Source organism: Orcinus orca, chromosome 4, assembly GCF_937001465.1.
Source record: "Orcinus orca chromosome 4, mOrcOrc1.1, whole genome shotgun sequence".
NCBI classification, from domain to species: domain Eukaryota; kingdom Metazoa; phylum Chordata; class Mammalia; order Artiodactyla; family Delphinidae; genus Orcinus; species Orcinus orca.
The window spans coordinates 107,522,187-107,540,460 of NC_064562.1; the positions used below are offsets into that span (position 1 = coordinate 107,522,187).

At 38.0% G+C, this 18,274-nt stretch overlaps 1 protein-coding gene across 2 annotated transcripts in view; it reads right to left on the reverse strand.

Annotated features, from left to right (window-relative positions):
* The window catches only part of SLIT2 (slit guidance ligand 2), a 386,109-nt gene that overhangs the window by 138,797 nt on the left and 229,038 nt on the right, over window positions 1–18,274 (reverse strand). For both annotated transcript variants that reach the window (XM_012531743.3, XM_012531741.3), the window contains exon 5: window positions 4,528–4,599. In XM_012531743.3, coding sequence (XP_012387197.1) covers window positions 4,528–4,599 — 72 coding nt within the window. The remainder of the gene's footprint in view (window positions 1–4,527; window positions 4,600–18,274) is intronic.

Genomic DNA, 18,274 nt, shown 5'->3' on the forward strand with positions numbered 1-18,274 from the left:
GAAAATTTAATGGAATTGGTATAATGCAAGCAAATAGAAAAGGAATGTATCTATTAATGAACAGTAAATAGTAAAGTTTGGAACATAGAGTACATTTTGAGGATATACCGCAACATGAAAGAAGAATAAAAACCAGGTATGACGTACTTTAAAAAGTCTACCTAAAATAATGCTTGTTGGAATTTAGTTATTTTAAGTATTCAGGTTCAACTCATTAAAGAAACTAATGTAAGGTATGTTAGAGTTTGCTTTTGTAGTGTGAGTAACTATTGGCAATCCATTTGATTTTTAAGTTCATATATTTGCACTTCTTTGCTTAAATCCTAAGATAACATGACTAGAAATGATTTCTCATAAAAACAAGAGACTCTTGGAAAAATTTTATATTCATAAAATACCTACTTAGAGAATAATCTTGCAAGTCTCAGCAATAAGGCAAGATTTATTATAATTTGAATATTCTCTTAAATTATTCAATTAAATGGAAATGCCTCATACATACTTGTAAACAAAACTGGCACAATGTAACATGTCTTTGTTCAGAAACTGATCAGGAGGCAGCCAAGCCTTTATTAGTCAGTGTTAAATATATTAAATATATATACAAAGTTTATCAAGGAAAATCATATAAACATTGATTATCATTTCGGTGAGGCATCATTTGATAATGATATGGTATCAGTACTTGAATTCATACTTGGAGAGTTCAAACACACAGATGTAAATCCTATGTAAAAGTGCTGCCAGTGACTTTTATAAACACTATTATTTAGTTGATATTTTAATACGATCTTGTTATTCTCAGATCTCACTGTGTACAATGCCAGAAAAAAGAAACTGGTTTAAGTAGCAGGTGGAGAAAATTGGGTAACAAAATAAAATATAAAGGTTTTAATCCAGTTTGGAAATTAATAGAGGTAAGCAAAAAAGTTATGGGAAGTTCTCCCTGGAGATGTTTAAGAGCAAGATAAATGTCCAGCTGTCTAGAATAGTTTTACTGTGGCTTGCCTGGAGGAAGAGGAATAAAATCTGCTAATTTGCAAAATTTCCACAGCATCAATTTCATATTGTCAGGATACTGCCTCAAGCATATTTAGCCAATCCACAAGATTAAAGCAAGTGCTTCCAGTGAAAATCTTCTGATAACTGGAATTTGTTCTGAATAAGGCCTGAATATGTGGTAAATCCAATAAACTCGGTACAGTGCATTAGACTAGTCTTTTAGACAGCGCTATACAAAATATCGGCTTGATGCAACTAAAGCACGTATTCCTTCTGTGCAGCCTTACTTCTTCTCTTTTAGTCCCTGAATGACTCGAAACACTAGCCATTATGGCACCATGCAGGGTTGTCCAAACTGTAAACGTACACACTGGAATAATAAATAAGACAAAGCACTATGCCTCTCCTTCCCACACTGAATGTTAATAATATTAATAATGTCAATATTTATGGACTTTTACTGAGTCATTACTTGATGACATACAGTTACCATTTTAACAATAATACAAATTAAAATTTACTCTCAGTTCTAACATATTTTACCAAATATCCTTCTTAATTTTTAATGGTAAAACTAAACTTCACACAAAGTCCCATGAAATGGAAATTTTTTTGAATAATGTAGTTTGAACTATTTTTTAATTATAGCAAAATGCTTTTTAAATGTGAAATTTTAGAAAATTGTAACTATGATCTTATTTAATTAAATAAACCTGTAAATGCATTGTGGTGTCTCAATGTTGTCATGGTCTTTCTCACTGTTACATGGAAGGCATTGAGAGGAGCAGGAATAAATTGTTCTTTTGATCATCACATCATCATTTAGCACTCACATAGTTTCTTAAGCCCCCTTTCCTCCATAAGAACAGAAACCTCCAAAGTTAAAATCATTTGGATGCCACTCTACTTGGCTTCCTCCATATGCAGATTGTTATGCTTCTTACCACTGCTGCTATTCCGAATTAGTATTGGTTCGCCTTGAAACAAAGGTAATATTCCTTACATCATACACACACACACACACACACAATACACACACACACACACACATTCCACTGCACTTTAATTTTAATCCTCCAAACCAATCGAAACCCAGAAATCAGGCCTTGCATAGGTCTTAATAAATTCTTACTTTCTCAGTCTGCTTTTACCGGCCACTACTCACCAGTATACAGTATGAGCCAACCTCCTTGAAGATTCCTTTATATTTTCTTTCAGTAACTCTTTTCTAAAGTATTCCCTGATAACTTCAAGCAATATCAATACTTTTATCTCTTTCTTTCCTCAGTACCTGTTGCATTTAATTTGTTTATAAATCAGGGTCCTGTGTATATTCATTTAGTACTTTCTGATAGATTTTTTTCCCCATTATTGCAGCTCCATGGCTAATTGACCCATGATAGACATGGGTCTATCTGATTGATTACTAACATTGCAAATTAGTTTATGCTCTCCTTTCCTCTCTCCTTAGTATAAAATTTTCAGTGCTAAATTTTAGCAGTTGCTGAATGAACTTGCTGAATGAATACTGTACTATATTTTGTAGCATATTACTGTTTTAAGGTTTTTCACATATGGTTTTTCTCTAATAACCACAGCAAATGTAAGAAATTATTATACTGATTTCATAAAAGTAAAAATTAAGGCTCAATGAAGTTTACTGATTTGTTACGTTTACAAAACAAAAAAATGGCAAGAGATTCTGAGACAGTCCTAAACTCATCTCACAGTATACATAATAACTGCCTTTAAAATGGTAGAGAGGGGGGATGATGTCGTGGGGAGAAATATTTCAAAAATCCTGCTAAATCAATATTGCTTTCTTCAAAGTACAAGGGCTAGCATTTTACTTTTCTTTTTATCTCTAAACTTTTAAAATCATATTTTTAAAGAATAAATGAAGAGGAATTAAGGAAGAATCCCACCATGACCGGTATCTCACTCCCAAATGCATCCTTAAATATGGGAGAAGGATTACTTAATAGACTTGGATTCCCTAAATATCTTTGCTAAGATTAAAAGCCACCTGTTTTAAGGCTTTAGAAAAAATACTATTGTAAGATTGCAAGTGGCATTCTCAAAGGGTGGTCAACTTTGGCCATTACTGTCCTTTTACAGAGACATATAGGCAACTCGGGTAGGTGCTACATTGGGATCTTTATGTTGTTCTGATCAGATGTAATATACACAGGCAGTTCTGAACACCCTACATCTCTGAATCTATCTGAAGGCTTCCCTAAGTCTTCATTAGAGATGAAAAACAAAGCAAATAAAATCTCTTTAACATGTAAACGCTCATAAAAACCTAGGGCCAGGATTTTGGCGGCTCTACACATTTATACCTAGAAGTCTATATTTTTCTGTCTTTACCTATACATTTAAAAAAAGTACAAATTAAAGTGCAAATTTTAAAAAAGTACAAATTAAAAAAAAATTTACATTGAGGAGAGGATGTAGAGGCCATAAATTGTAGCTTTATAAACAGTCCTCTTTGACGAAGGAAAACATCTGTCTCACTTTTGCTACTGGGAGAAATATTGTTGGATCCCACCATGGAGAATTCGGAATATAAGTTAATTCTTAAAGTGCCTGCCCTGTTTATTACTAGCTAAGAAATACTGAATTCCTGATAGTTAATCTCAGCACACAGGGGCCTTTTCCCCCACATTCCAAACTAATGGAAAAGCTACAGAAAATGTTTTACATTTTAGATTCACGGTGAGTCAAAAACCATCATTTTAAAAGGCTAACAAGGTATTTTTAAATTCATTAAGATATATATCAATGATATTAGGATTGCCACTGTGATCTTAAACCTGGTATGTAAAGAGCTATCCACACTTACAAAAACCACATCTACACAAAACACCAGATTAAAGATTTATCAAGGGATAATACAGAAACATAGTTTTCTTTTTCTTTCTTTTTTTTTTTTTTTGCTTTTTAAAGAAGGCTATACATATATTCTTTCATAAAGATATAAGAGGGAAAAGATGCAAGAAAAGTATTCACACAAAGGGAAAGACAATTTTCTCATTCTCACACTGTTGGCATTTAATGAAAATGGTGATCTAAAAGCTATTTTAAAAAGCTGTAGCTCTAGGCCACAGGTATCTCTAACAAGAAAATATTATCTACTCTTTCCAGAAAAAAAATATTCTGCATTTCCAATAAACACCGATAACAAGTGAAAAAGGAGCTATTGAAATTAGCTCACAGTAAGGGGAAGAAAATACATTGTAAATACCTTATAATCAAATAATTTCTTTAGATTTCACAAGATTAATCACAAGGTTTGAAGAATGAATTTGATAACAACTTCAGTTTCAAGACATCTTCTAAACAAGAATCTCTTCAGATAGCTTGTGAAAACAATTTAAAACTCATTGTTACAAGCTCTCCTAAGGAAGCATAAAGATGTATATAGGCTTTCACCATTTTTTTCTGACACTTTATTCAATATAAATTAAACTTGGAAAATGGGTAATTTAAAAAAAAACAGTATCAATTAGGAAAAATACTTACAGATTTTTAATATCAACTGCCCCACGGAAAGCTTTCCTTGGAACTGCCTGAATTTGGTTTTCACTGAGGTCACTAAAAATAACAAAAAAAGAAAAAAGATCAAGTTATAAATGTTATTTAAGAATTATTTTAATCAATGTGTTTGAAAAGTGATAGGACACTTCCAAAAAAAAAAAAAGGAAAGCTAAAATAATACTAAAGGATCATAATTAAATCCATAGCATTAGATGCAATTTCTAATAAAATATTTTATATATCTAATATAAATTAAAAAGTTGGACTAAATGGTTTCTTGAAGTAATTTTTCAGATATTTAATTCCATAATAAATTATTAAATATGGTTCTCTTAAATTTAAGAGCTGATTCACTTCTGTGTAATAGAATATATTTTTTAAAACAAATAGTAAATTGTTCATAACTCAATTTCAAGGGGTTCTAAAGTTTTAGTACTTCATATTTCTCCAATATCACTAACATAACTTAAGACGTATATAGGAAAGCAGTCCCTTTTAACATCCTAGAGAAGACTGGGCAAAAACTGATAAAACCTGGGCAGTGTGATTAAGTTTTCATAGCACTTTAAGTAATCTTGAAAATGGAACACGGCAGTACTGGCCCAACAATAAAACCCACAGTTCTTGCATGAAATATTAGCAGCAGGTTGATTTAGAACCTTCTTTAAATAATTCTATTATAACCATAAACACAGACTGTCTATATTTGCATTTTAATTTAATCGAGAAATACATTTTAATCAAGGGAAAAAAAGCACTCTTTGAGTTGAAATGAGAGTTTGTAAAAATCATTCATCTCGTGAAATGGATCATTATTTTTCCTTCAGAGTTCAGATGCAATTCTATAAGCTCACATAGTATTACTAGCTTTAACAAGTAGGATATAAATACACATGCAAGAAATGTCACTGAAAAGAGGAAATTTTAAATAACACTACCACATAGCAGAAAGCTGAAATATCAAATAAAGTATTAAAGTAACAATGAAGGTACTAAAATTATCTTTAAATTCAAGATAACTGATGCACACAAAGAAAGATGAAGCTACTGACCACGGGTACATGCCTGCCAAAACGGAGTCATTTTCCAATTTTGTGGAGGCATATTGGACGAATTCACCAGCATTCTCTCCCCCAATGCTTCTTATGACCAGAGCTGGTTGCTCACACACTTCTCGCCACACAATAGAGATAACTGGCAGATACAGAGATTTACTGTGTGGTTTTGACCTCATTAGCACTAAGTTTTAAACAAGTGAGATTTGCATTTATATCTCAATATCTGCAATGTTCAAATAAAAAAAAGTTTGCTAAGCAATTTGTAGAGAAATAATGTTAGTCTAAAGAGTAAAGGTCTTTAGCAAAAAAGCAAAGAAAAACACATACATATTTTATTCCAAACAGTAAGTTTGTAATATGTGCTTATGTAGGAGTTAAGGCAGCCATTCATGTCCTAAGTGAACTGTTATCAATAGCTTCAGTATATCCCTAAGAGTAAGAAAACTTCATTTCCTTAAAAATTGCTTATTTCTCCAGCTTGTCGTTGATCTCAGACTGACTTCCCTCCTTTGTTTAATTACATCGAGTTAAGAAATGTTTAATTGCATATATTTAAAAGCTTAATGTCAGAAACAGTGCTCAAAGGAGGCTACTGAGCTAGGAGAAGGTAAAGAGAGATACTGGAGAAAGAAAATTCAGAAAGTAGTAAGAAACGAGGAGGGAAAAAACTGGATTCAAGCAAATTTAATGCTAGAGCACTCCGTGAAAACATATAGTGTTTTAATTGTTGTGCCCCTGTCAGTTCAATGTTTTCTCACCACTTATTTTTTTTTCCCACTTCTCCTAGAACAAAGACTGCTTTAAAGACTGTGTAGGTGAATAAAAATGGCAGAGATGTTGGCTTCAGACCTTGCCTGCTTCCCAGGCTCTGCAGTCTTCCCCTCCCACCAGCTGGGGCCATTTCATGTGCCACCTCGGGCACAGTTTTTCTAGGGTCATGGTCTCAAAGAGGGTGAGGGTGTGGTAGGAGGCTAGTCAGGAGGATGACTTCAGGTGGCTCATAGAGACATGGCTGAAGAGCACTGAAACACAGTCAGAACACCATTCCTTCTGAATGTGATTTTAGTCCTTTTGACTGCCTCAGGCAGAAGTCTAGGGCATTAGAAGGGTTTTATTCTGCTAACACCTACCATCTTATCTTTTATAGAAGGGTGAGGGACAGTCAGGCTCAGAGCCTCCCTACGGTCAGTGGCTTATGTGTCGCTGCCCCCCTGAGTAGACTATTCTATGGGGTCTCTGCTCTTGTGCTCCGCTTACTCTGGCAGCCAAATTCAGTTGTGGATCTCAGGTCCCTTCAGTTAAGTGGGCAATAATATTCACCCATGACAGGAGGAAGAAACTTAACAAGTTTTCAGTACCTGCTATGTGCAATGCTTAAATTTTTAGAGATAATATAATATCAAATTTATGTTTTTTAACCTACATGGCCATCTTGTGAAGTAGATATTATTATCATTATTATTACTATTTGTTATGATTAAAGAAACCAAGCTTCAACGATATCAGGTGCTAAACAATGACAGAAAGTGTTGAAGTATCAAAAGATGTAGAGGAAATCCAGATAAATATTGAGTCAGGATGTGGGGATTTCTAAAGATGACACTGAGGGCTACTTAATCCATCTCAATATGTCCTTCCTGTGGCCTAAAACGTAGGAGACTTTTTCTTAACTCATCCTAGCCTCTGACTTATGTCATTTGCATTTTTGTGTGAAATACATAGCACAAGCAAGAGTATGGAGGTAGAAAAATAGAACTTCTATGGGAGTAGCTTTTGGTCTGGTTTGCTTAGAAGGTATAACATGCAGTGCAGTAATAGGAGATGAGGTTGGAAGGAAAAGTGAGGGGTGTGAGGAGTAGACATTCTGATACCGATTGAAGAGTGAGTTCTTATTTCAGCAGACAGTGGTAGCGAGGGAAGAGTGATGTATGGGAGCCGGACAGATACTCTTCCTTAGATTAAACTGGCAGTAGAATTTAGGAGAATACCAAGGGTCAAAGACTCAAATCTGGATAACCAGATACAAGATTTTTATGATAGTTAGGGAAAAAGTAATGAGAATTATGAAGCAACGTAATAACCATCAATACATTGCTTGTTTACCCTGGCCTTGTTAATGGATGGGCTCCCAACCTTTAGACAGAAAAGGTACAAGAGATTAAGAGTGGTATCAGGGATGCATGAAGAACCAAAACTTAGAAGTGAATTGTATGTGGATATGGATTAGGCAAAGAAGAGAGAGAAGATAGAAGTCATTTTGAACTTTGATAGAGGAACCATTAACAAAATTGGGAAATCAAAATTTACAGTGTCTATTATGAGTTTGGTTGTGGAAATTTTTCAGTCTCGTTGGAGAGATGTGATTTATATCTCACAGTTGGATGATAACAAGGTAGTATAGAATAAGTAAAGCATGAGTGGAATCTTAGAAAAGTGATCCAGGAGATCAGAGAAGTAACAGTCATTGGAGGCTTGGTTGATTCAGGCCACTTTCAAAATAGAAAGGGAATTTTTTGAAATTTGATGAAAATTACTGAGCTCAATATTTCTCATCTTCCAGCGTTGGTATGGGTGAGTAGGAGAAATCCAAGGAGAGAGGAGGTATGCCAGAGGAATTAAGAGCATAGGCTGCAGACTGAGAAGTGAAGTAGGTATTATTATTATCATTATTATTACTGTTTGTTACTATTAAAGAAACCAAGCTTCAGCGATATCAGGTATCAGGTATTAACCATGTGACCTTGCAAAAATTGCTTACATTTTCTGTATGTCAGTTTCTTCATCCGTAAAATGAAACAATAACAGTGTCTATATCACAGGACTGTTAAGTGGATTCAATGAAATACTCTTTAAAGTGCTCACAAAGTGACTGGCGCACAGTAACTACTGTAGAGGCACTGGTTACATATATATTACAATTATGCTACTAGGAGAATTTGCTCTGTGCCCCTAAGTATATCTGCTCTGTTCCTTGAAGACCATTGTAGGCAATGTGATACATTACTGATGGGAGTGCATTGTTCTGTGAACTATGTGTATGAGAAAAATGAGTCAGAACTACTGAGCTAGCAGGATAGTGCTGCCAAGGGAAGAGTCTGTAATTATATCACTAGGCAATAGAGTGTAAAAATGTGCTTCCGAGTAGGAAAATGGCTTGATTGGAGTTGATTTTTAGGAAGATTGATCTGGAAATTGAAATTCGGAGCAGGCAAGGACAATGGGCAGAGAGTGGCACTGGGCAGTAGTGTGGAGAAATGGTGGGTCTCCAGTGAACTAGGTAATTCTTTTTGGAGAGCATTAAATAATAAAGTTGAGAGTTGGAGTTAGGTCCAAATATAAGGTCTTTGATGCAAGTCAAGGTGCTTGTCATCTTGGGGAGAGTTTGGAACCACTCAATTTTTCTGAGGAATGGAATAGCAAAATGCAAAAAGCGTTTGGGGAAAACAAGTGTGATAATTGGGGAGCTGGGATGGAAGACAAGGAGACTAAATTAGCTTTGTAAACTTTTGGACACAAATAAATGGAAAGATATTACATGCTTATGGACCGGAAGAACTAATAACGTTAAAATGTTCAAAGTCATCTACAGATTCAGTGCAATCCTTATCAAAATTCCAATGGCATTTTTCACAGAAATAAACAAACAACGCTAAAATTTATTTGGTCCCACAAAAGAACCTGAAGAGCCAAAGCAATCTTAAGAAAGAATAACAAAGCTGGTGGTATCACATGTCTTGATTTCAAGCTATGCTACAAAGTATAGTAATAAAAACAGCATGGTATTGGCAGAAAAACAGAGAGATCAATGGAATAGAGTTGAGAGCCCAGAAATAAATCCACACATATATGGAAACTTAATTTATGACAAAGGAGTGAAGAATGTACAATGGAGAAAGGACAGTCTCTTCAGTAAATGCTTTTGGAAAAACTGGACTTCCACATGCAAAAGAGTGGAACTGAACCACTGTATAACATCATACATAGACACTCAAATTGAATTAAAGACTTTGACATAAGACCTGAACCATAAAACTCCTAGAAGAATATGTAGGCGGTAAGCACCTTGACACTGGTCTTAGCAATGACTGTTTTATACCTGTTACCAAAAGCAAAGGCAACAAAAGCAAAATTAAACAAGTGGGACTATCTCAAACTAAAAGCTCCTACATAGCAAAGAAAACCATCAAAAAATGAAAAGGCAGCCTATAGAACCGAGAAAATATTTGCAAAATATTTATCTGATAAGGGATTAATATCTATAATGTGCAAAGAACTCATGCAACTAAACATCAAAATTCAAACAACCCAATTAAATGGGCAGAGGATTTGAATAGATGTTTTCCAAAGAATACATATAGATGCATGAAAAGATTCTCAACATCACTAATCATTAGAAAAATGCAAATCAAAACCACAATGAGATATCACCTCACACCTGTCAGAATGGCCATCATCAAAAAGACAACACATAACAAGTGTTGGCAAGGATGTGGAGAAAAGGGAATACTTTTGCACTGTTGACGGGAATGTAAAATGGTGCAACCACTATGGAAAACAGTATAGCAGCTCTTCAAAAGATTAAAAATGGAACTACCATACGATCCAGCAATCCTACTCCTGAGTATATATGCAGAGAAACAAAATCACTCTCTTATAAGAATATCTACACCCCTATGCAGCATTATTTACAATAGCCAAGACATAGAAACAACCTAAGTCTCCATCAGCAGATGAATGGATAAAGAAGATGTTTTATATATATATATATATATATATATATATATATGCGTGTGTATATATACAAGCATATATATATATATACACACACATACATGCACAATGGAATATTATTCAGTCATGATAAAGAAGGAAATCTTACTATTTGCCACAACATGGATAGACCCTGAGGGCACATGCTAAGTGCAGTAAGTCAAGCACAGAAAGACAAATACTGCATGATCTCTCTTACATGTGGAATCAAATAAAAGTGGAACTCATAGAAAGAGAGAACAGATTGGTGGTTGCCGGAGAAGGAAGGTGGAGGATGGGAGAAATGGGTGAAGGTGGTCAAAAAGTACAAACTTCCAGTTGTAAGATTAATATGTTCTGGGGATGTAATGTACAGCAAGGTGACCGTACTTAACAATAATGCATTGTATATTTGAAGATGCTAAGATGGTAAATCTGAATAGTTCTTATCACAAAAGAACTTCTAACTATGTGAGGTAATGAATGTTAACAAAACTTATTGCAGTGATCATTTTGTAGTATAGCAAATATAATGTTATATGTCAATCAACCTGGAAAAATACAAACAAAAAAGTTACTGCAAATGCTCAGGCATAATTTGGAATTTTCCATATGAATTAAAATATTGAACATCTTAAATCTGAAAGCCTGGTTTATTCATTTTCTGAAATGACAAGGAAGTGAGAAGAGCTGGAAAGACTGTCCCATTCTGAAGCTAATCTTGATATGAAGGATATGAACGAGGGTGAATATAAGTGGTTTCAAACAGGAAAGGTTCTACGTTCTTGGTATTTGCACAACTGGAAAGATATAGGCCTCCCAGAGCTAGGCCTGAGAAGTGACCCTAGTGGTCATCACCCTGGAGTTTCCCATTTTAGATCCTTCTCCTTCTACTACATACAAGCCATTCACAAAACCACTTCAGCAGTGTCTTCAACCAAGCCTCTTCCTCCCATTCTCTATTGCCATGGTCCCTGTTAGAATATCATCACCATTTCACACACGACTGAGATTCCAAACCGATATAGTTGCCTCAACTTATGATCCCTTCCAAGGCATCCGCCACATTGGCACCACAGTTATATTTCCAAAATTGACATCATGTCAAATAACCGCCTCCTGAATTCTTCTCCATCTCAGTTAAGAGGACACCATTCTTACACTTGTTCAGACCAAAAACTCTGGAGTCCTCATTGACATCTCATATTCTTCCACACCCAACATCCAACCCACCAGCAAATTCCCCTGATTCTTCAAAATATATTCAGAATTTGATTTACCTACACCTCTGCTCCCCTGACAAAGCCACCATCCCCCCTTCTGTGGATTGTCTTAATAACTTCCCAACTCTCTCTCTGCTCCTCCCTTTGCCTTCCTATAATCATATCTTGCCACAACTCCGATCAAAATTCTTCATTGGACTTATAAATTCTACCAAATGTAAAACAGACAGCTAGTGGGAAGCATCCGCATAGCACAGGGAGATCAGCTCGGTGCTTTGTGATGACCTAGAGGGGTGGGGTAGGGAGGGTGGGAGGGAGACACAAGAGGGAGGAGATATGGGGATATATATATATATATATATAGCTGATTCACTCTGTTATACAGCAGAAACTAACACACCACTGTAAAGCAATTATACTCCAATAAAGATGTTAAAAAAAAATTCTTCGCTGATGTCCCATATCATAAGGAGGGAAAAACTCAAAGCATTACAAGGTCTACAAGTCCCCCAAATCAACTGATTGACACCTTTGACCTCATCTCTTTCTCCTCCCCACCTCGCACACTCTTCTCCAGTCACACTGGTTTTCTTGGCATTTCTTGAAACCTTCAGATTGTGTCTCACTTGTGGGCCTTCTTTGATACTTTCTGTGCTTCTATTTCCACCTCAGATACTTTCTGTGCCTTCTATTTCATTCATTAATTATATTCTCTTAATTCACCTTTTATAAAATTATTCTTCCAAATCTTCAGATTATCCACATTTTATTTTGTCTTAAGCACCTAGTTCCTATCGCCATGAAATGCAGGGTTAAATATTGTTCAAGACACAGAGCAAATAGTACCTCCTTCAGCATAGTTCTTCTCCAATCCCCCAGCTGAGCCACGTGCTAAGATCTCTGTAACCTATTAGTAGCTATGTTATGCTGTGCAAGCCATCTACCCTCTTTCTCCATTTGTTCATCTGTAAAACAGCTAAGATAAATGGCTCTTAGGGCCATTTTGCCTGGTCCAAACAACAATATTATTCGTAATGTAAATTAATATTCAAATAACTAAATATCAATAAAATTATTACATAATTACAAATTAATTATAAAACATTCTTATTGCTTATTGGGAAGTCAGTTGTTCCCATTTTCTGTGCTCTTAAGGTGACCTGCACACATATTTACTGTAACACTCCAAAATTTTTAGTTGAGTTCTTTTCTTAGATAACTGTCTCTCCTGTTAGACAATATGATAAATGAAGTTAGAGATTTTAGTTTATTTTGTTTGTTTAGAACTCCTGGCATATGAAAGGCCTTTAATAAGCAAAGTTTTATGGAAAGGAGGTAGGGAAAGAAAAATAAATTCTGAAGAAAAATCTTACAAAACATGGGAACACGCTGGATGAGTGTGAATAAGGAAGAGAGGCGATAAATATAAGCTTGTGGTTGAAGCCCTGATAAGCAGCAAAATCTAGTATGATAGACACAACAAGGCAACACAGGAGAGGTAAGTGTCACTGTTTCACAAAACCTTGGAGATATTAAACTAGAGCTCAATAAAGAGATTAGAGGGAGAAATACAGACTAATGAGTCTTTGTACCATAGTGAGAATCAAGCTATGCACGGTACATATAAATCTCCTTTCAGATGATATGCATTGATGAATTTCACATTTGCAGGTTAGTGTCCCCAAGAACCAAGATTTAGTGCACTCAAGATTTCAATCTCTGAAGGTGGGAAAGTCAGCTGTGTTCTTTTCTCTCTCTCACTTCTATTCTCTCATTCATGCATTCAAAAGCATTTATTAACAGCATAAAATCTGATGCAATCATTGCTTTGTGATAATTCTGTTTCTTTTATGATACATTTTAAACCAACAACTTGACCGCCGATTCTTCATAAATAGGGCTGTCTCTTCTACACATATCCTTTCTCTTCCACATCTTAAATATAATCTTATGTAGAGTAGTTTTCTTTTTAAATCATTCTTTGTCAGATGTATGAATGGTCTCTTTTTTAGGGATTGTCAGTGCTGTTCGTCCACTGAAAACTGTTTTGTCACTCAGGACCTCAGCAACTTCTCATACTCAGCAACCAAAGCTTTATTGAACATAGTAGTAATAATACACATCTATTTTTCTTCTACTCTCTAATATGCGTTGATAACAGTGCTTTCTTGCACTTAATAAAAAGTTTTAATCGAAGTTTTTACACAACTTACAACACTTGTAAGACCCCATAGATACTTAAATGTAAAAATGTGTTCATTTTAGAATTTATGAAATAAGACAATACTCAAAACTACCTTGTATTGGGCAATTACCTGTCAGGCAATACACTTGGATTTATTTAATTGTTTCTGTAACCATATCAGAATGTACTCTTCTATTCCCATTTGGAGGCAAGGAACTGGCATTTACAGAGGTTTCGTAATTTAGCTGCAGTCATACAGCTAGTAAGCAGTGGGGCAGGGATTTGAACTTGGCTCTGTTGTTCTCCAAACCTCATATGCTTGACCACTGCTGCCCTGCCTCACACAGGAGGTGGCTTCTGTAGAGGTCTGGCTCTCTGGTATTGTAGTTCGATGACCCAGGAGCTGTGGTTTTAAAGTGCGGTTCTAGGATCAGCCATAAGAGTCCTCTGGGGAGGCCATTTAAAAAACAGACCTCTGGGGCTTCCCTGGTGGCGCAGTGGTTGAGAGTCCGCCTGCCGATGCAGGGGACACGGGTTCGTGCCCCGGTCCGGGAGGATCCCGCATGCCGCGGAGCGGCTGGGCCCTTGAGCCATGGCCGCTGAGCCTGCGCGTCTGGAGCCTGTGCTCCGCGACGGGAGGGGTCGCAGCGGTGAGAGGCCCGCGTACCGCAAAAACAGACCTCTGAGTTCCATCAGAGATGCCAGGCAGAATCTCTCGGGGAGGTCCAGGATACCTGTGTTTTTAACAAGTCTGCTAGGGAACTGTTATTCCCATTGTCTTTGAACCCCACATTAGTAGCCCATTGGTACATCTCCAATAAATGGTATCTTCTAGCTTTTGTTCGGTTTATAAGCCTGGCATTCATTTACATGCATCCAGTTGGAAGTTGTGAATGCCAATAGGAAATAAAAAATGGGAAGCACCAAAAAATATATACAGTTCTCTGACCAAAGAAAAAGGCTGGATAAGAGGCCAATTTTTTGCATTGTGGTGAAATATACATAGCATAACATTTACCACTTTATGTTTATAGTTCATTGGCATTAAGTACATTCACACATGTTGTGTAACCATCACCACCGTCTATCTCCAGAATGTTTTGAGAGGCCATTTTAAAGACTTTTTTGCATAATGTAAAATCTTACAACCAGGACACTAATCTTGAAATAATAAATGATTTACAGTGTAGATAATGTTTATCCTTTCTCTTTCTTCTCTTCAAAATAGTATCATAACATCACCTCACATTAACACTTATCTTTCCAAGTAATATTTTAGTCACCATTTGGTTACCTATAAGCACTTCAATTAAGTGCATTCAAGGAAGACATACCTAATTGGGTAGAGCCGTCAGGTAATGAGAGATTCTAAAAATAGTGCATGACAACAAATTTTAAAAATAACCTTGTGTACATTTTATAAGGGCCACTGAGCTAATAACCCATGTTTTATGATAACCCATGTGAGGTTATTTTTTTTGACACATCCAAACACAGAGATAATCACAACAGTCGGAAAACACCCCCAGATGCCTGCAGTGGTATCCTGGAGGGTTGTGTACTGAGACAGGACAGGAATCAGGTTTTGGATAGCAATACTTGGTTCCACTCCATAAAAATATGTGACCGTGTGACCTTGGTCAAGTTACTAATATTCATTGAATCATGCTCTATTTTCTTTAATTCTAGAAAAAATATCAAGCATTGCTATGTCAGAGTTACTGCAAAGATTGAACGATCTGATACATTCTATGCAAACATGTGAAGTGCCTTGCCCAGTCTTAACACACAAAGGCACTCACACATGTTACCTTCCTGCACTTCAATTAGTCCAGTTCAGTTCACTTCAAGAGTCATATACTAGACTTCCGGGAAGATGGCGGAAGAGTAAGACGCGGAGATCACCTTCCTCCCCACAGATACACCAGAAATACATCTACGCGTGGAACAACTCCTACGGAGCACCTACTGAACGCTGGCAGAAGACCTCAGACCTCCCAAAAGGCAAGGAACCCCCCACGTACCTGGTTAGGGCAAAAGAAAAAACTAAACAGAGACAAAAGGATAGGGACGGGTCCTGCACCAGCGGGAGAGAGCTGTGAAGGAGGAAAACTGTCCACACACTAGGAAGCCCCTTCGCGGGTGGAGACTTCGGGAGGCGGAGTGAGGGAGCTTGGGATCCGCGGAAGAGAGCACAGCAACAGGGGTGCGGAGGGCAAAGCGGACAGATTCCAGCGCAGAGGATCGGGCCGACCGGCACTCACCAGCCGAGAGGCTTGTCTGCTCGCCCGCCGGGGCGGGCGGGACTGGGAGCTGAGGCTCCGGCTTTTGTTGGAGCGCCGGGAGAGGACTGAGGTTGGCGGCGTGAACACAGCCTGCAGGGCGTTAGTGCACCGCGGCTAGCCGGGAGAGAGTCCGGGAAAAGTCTGGACCTGCCGAAGAGGCAAGAGACTTTTGCGTCCCTCTTTGTTTCCTGGTGCACGAGGAGAGGGGATTAAGAACGCTGCTTGAGAGAGCTCCAGGGACGGGCGCGAGCCGTGGCTAAAAGTGCGGAGCCCAGAGACAGACATGAGACGCTAAGGCCGCTGCTGCCGCCACCAGGAGGCCTGTGTGCGAACACAGGTCACTAGCCACACGCCCTTCCGGGGAGCCTGTGCAGCCCGCCACTGCCAGGGTCCCGGGATCCAGGGACAACTCCCCCGGGAGAACGCACGGCGCGCCTCAGGCTGCAACGTCCCGCCGGCCTCTGCCGCTGCAGGCCCGCCCCACACTCCGTGACCCTCCCTACCCCGCGGCCTGAGTGAGCCAGAGCCTCCGAATCAGCTGCTCCTTTAACCCCGTCCTGTCTGAGCAAAGAACAGACGCCCTCCGGCGACCTACATGCACAGGCGGGGCCAAATCCAAAGCTGAGCCCCTGGGAACTGTGAGAACAAAGAAGAGAAAGGGAAATCTCTCCCAGCAGCCTCAGAAGCAGCGGATTAAAGCTCCACAATCAATTTGATATACCCTGCATCTGTGGAATACCTGAATAGACAATGAATCATCCCAAATTAAGGAGCCCTGTGGATGAAAGGCTCTTGGTGCTGCAGCCAGGAGTCAGTGCTGTGCCTCTGAGGTGGGAGAGCAAACTTCAGGACACTGGTCCACAAGAGGCCTCCCAGCTGCACATAATATCAAACAGCAAAAATCTCCGAGAGATCTCCATCTCAACGCCAGCACCCAGCTTCACTCAACGACCAGCAAGCTACAGTGCTGGACATCCTATGCCAAACAACTAGCAAGACAGGAACACAACCCCACCCATTAGCAGAGAGGCTGCCCCAAATCATAATAAGTCTACAGACACCCCAAAACACACAACCAGATGTGGACCTGCCCACCAGAAAGACAAGATCCAGCCTCATCCACCAGAACACAGGCACTAGTACCCTCCACCAGGAAGCCTACACAACCCACTGAACCAACCTTAGCCAATGGGGACAGACACAAAAAACAACAGGAACGACGAACCTTCAGCCTGCAAAAAAGGAGACCCCAAACACAGTAAGATAAGCAAAATGAAAAGACAGAAAAACACACAGCAGATGAAGGAGCAAGATAAAAACCCACCAGACCTAACAAATGAAGAGGAAATAGGCAGTCTACCTGAGAAAGAATTCAGAATAATGATAGTAAGGTTGATCCAAAATCTTGGAGATAGAATGGACAATAGAATGGACAAAATGCAAGAATCAGTTAACAAGGACCTAGAAGAACTAAAGATGAAACAAGCAATGATGAACAACACAATAAATGAAATTAAAAGTACTCTAGATGGGATCAATAGCAGAATAACTGAGGCAGAAGAACGGATAAGTGACCTGGAAGATAAAATAGTGGAAATAACTACTGCAGAGCAGAATAAAGAAAAAAGAATGAAAAGAACTGAGGACAGTCTCAGAGACCTCTGGGACAACATTAAACGCACCAACATTCGAATTATAGGGGTTCCAGAAGAAGAAGAGAAAAAGAAAGGGACTGAGAAAATATTTGAAGAGATTATAGTTGAAAACTTCCCTAATATGGGAAAGGAAATAGTTAATCAAGTCCAGGAAGCACAGAGAGTCCCATACAGGATAAATCCAAGGAGAAATACGCCAAGACACATATTAATCAAACTGTCAAAAATTAAATACAAAGAAAACATATTAAAAGCAGCAAGGGAAAAACAACAAATAACACACAAGGGAATCCCCATAAGGTTAACAGCTGATCTTTCAGCAGAAACTCTGCAAGCCAGAAGGGAGTGGCAGGACATATTGAAAGTGTTGAAGGAGAAAAACCTGCAACCAAGATTACTCTACCCAGCAAGGATCTCATTCAGATTTGATGGAGAAATTAAAACCTTTACAGACAAGCAAAAGCTGAGAGAGTTCAGCACCACCAAACCAGCTCTACAACAACTGCTAAAGGAACTTCTCTAGGCAAGAAACACAAAAGAAGGAAAAGACCTACAATAACGAACCCAAAACAATTAA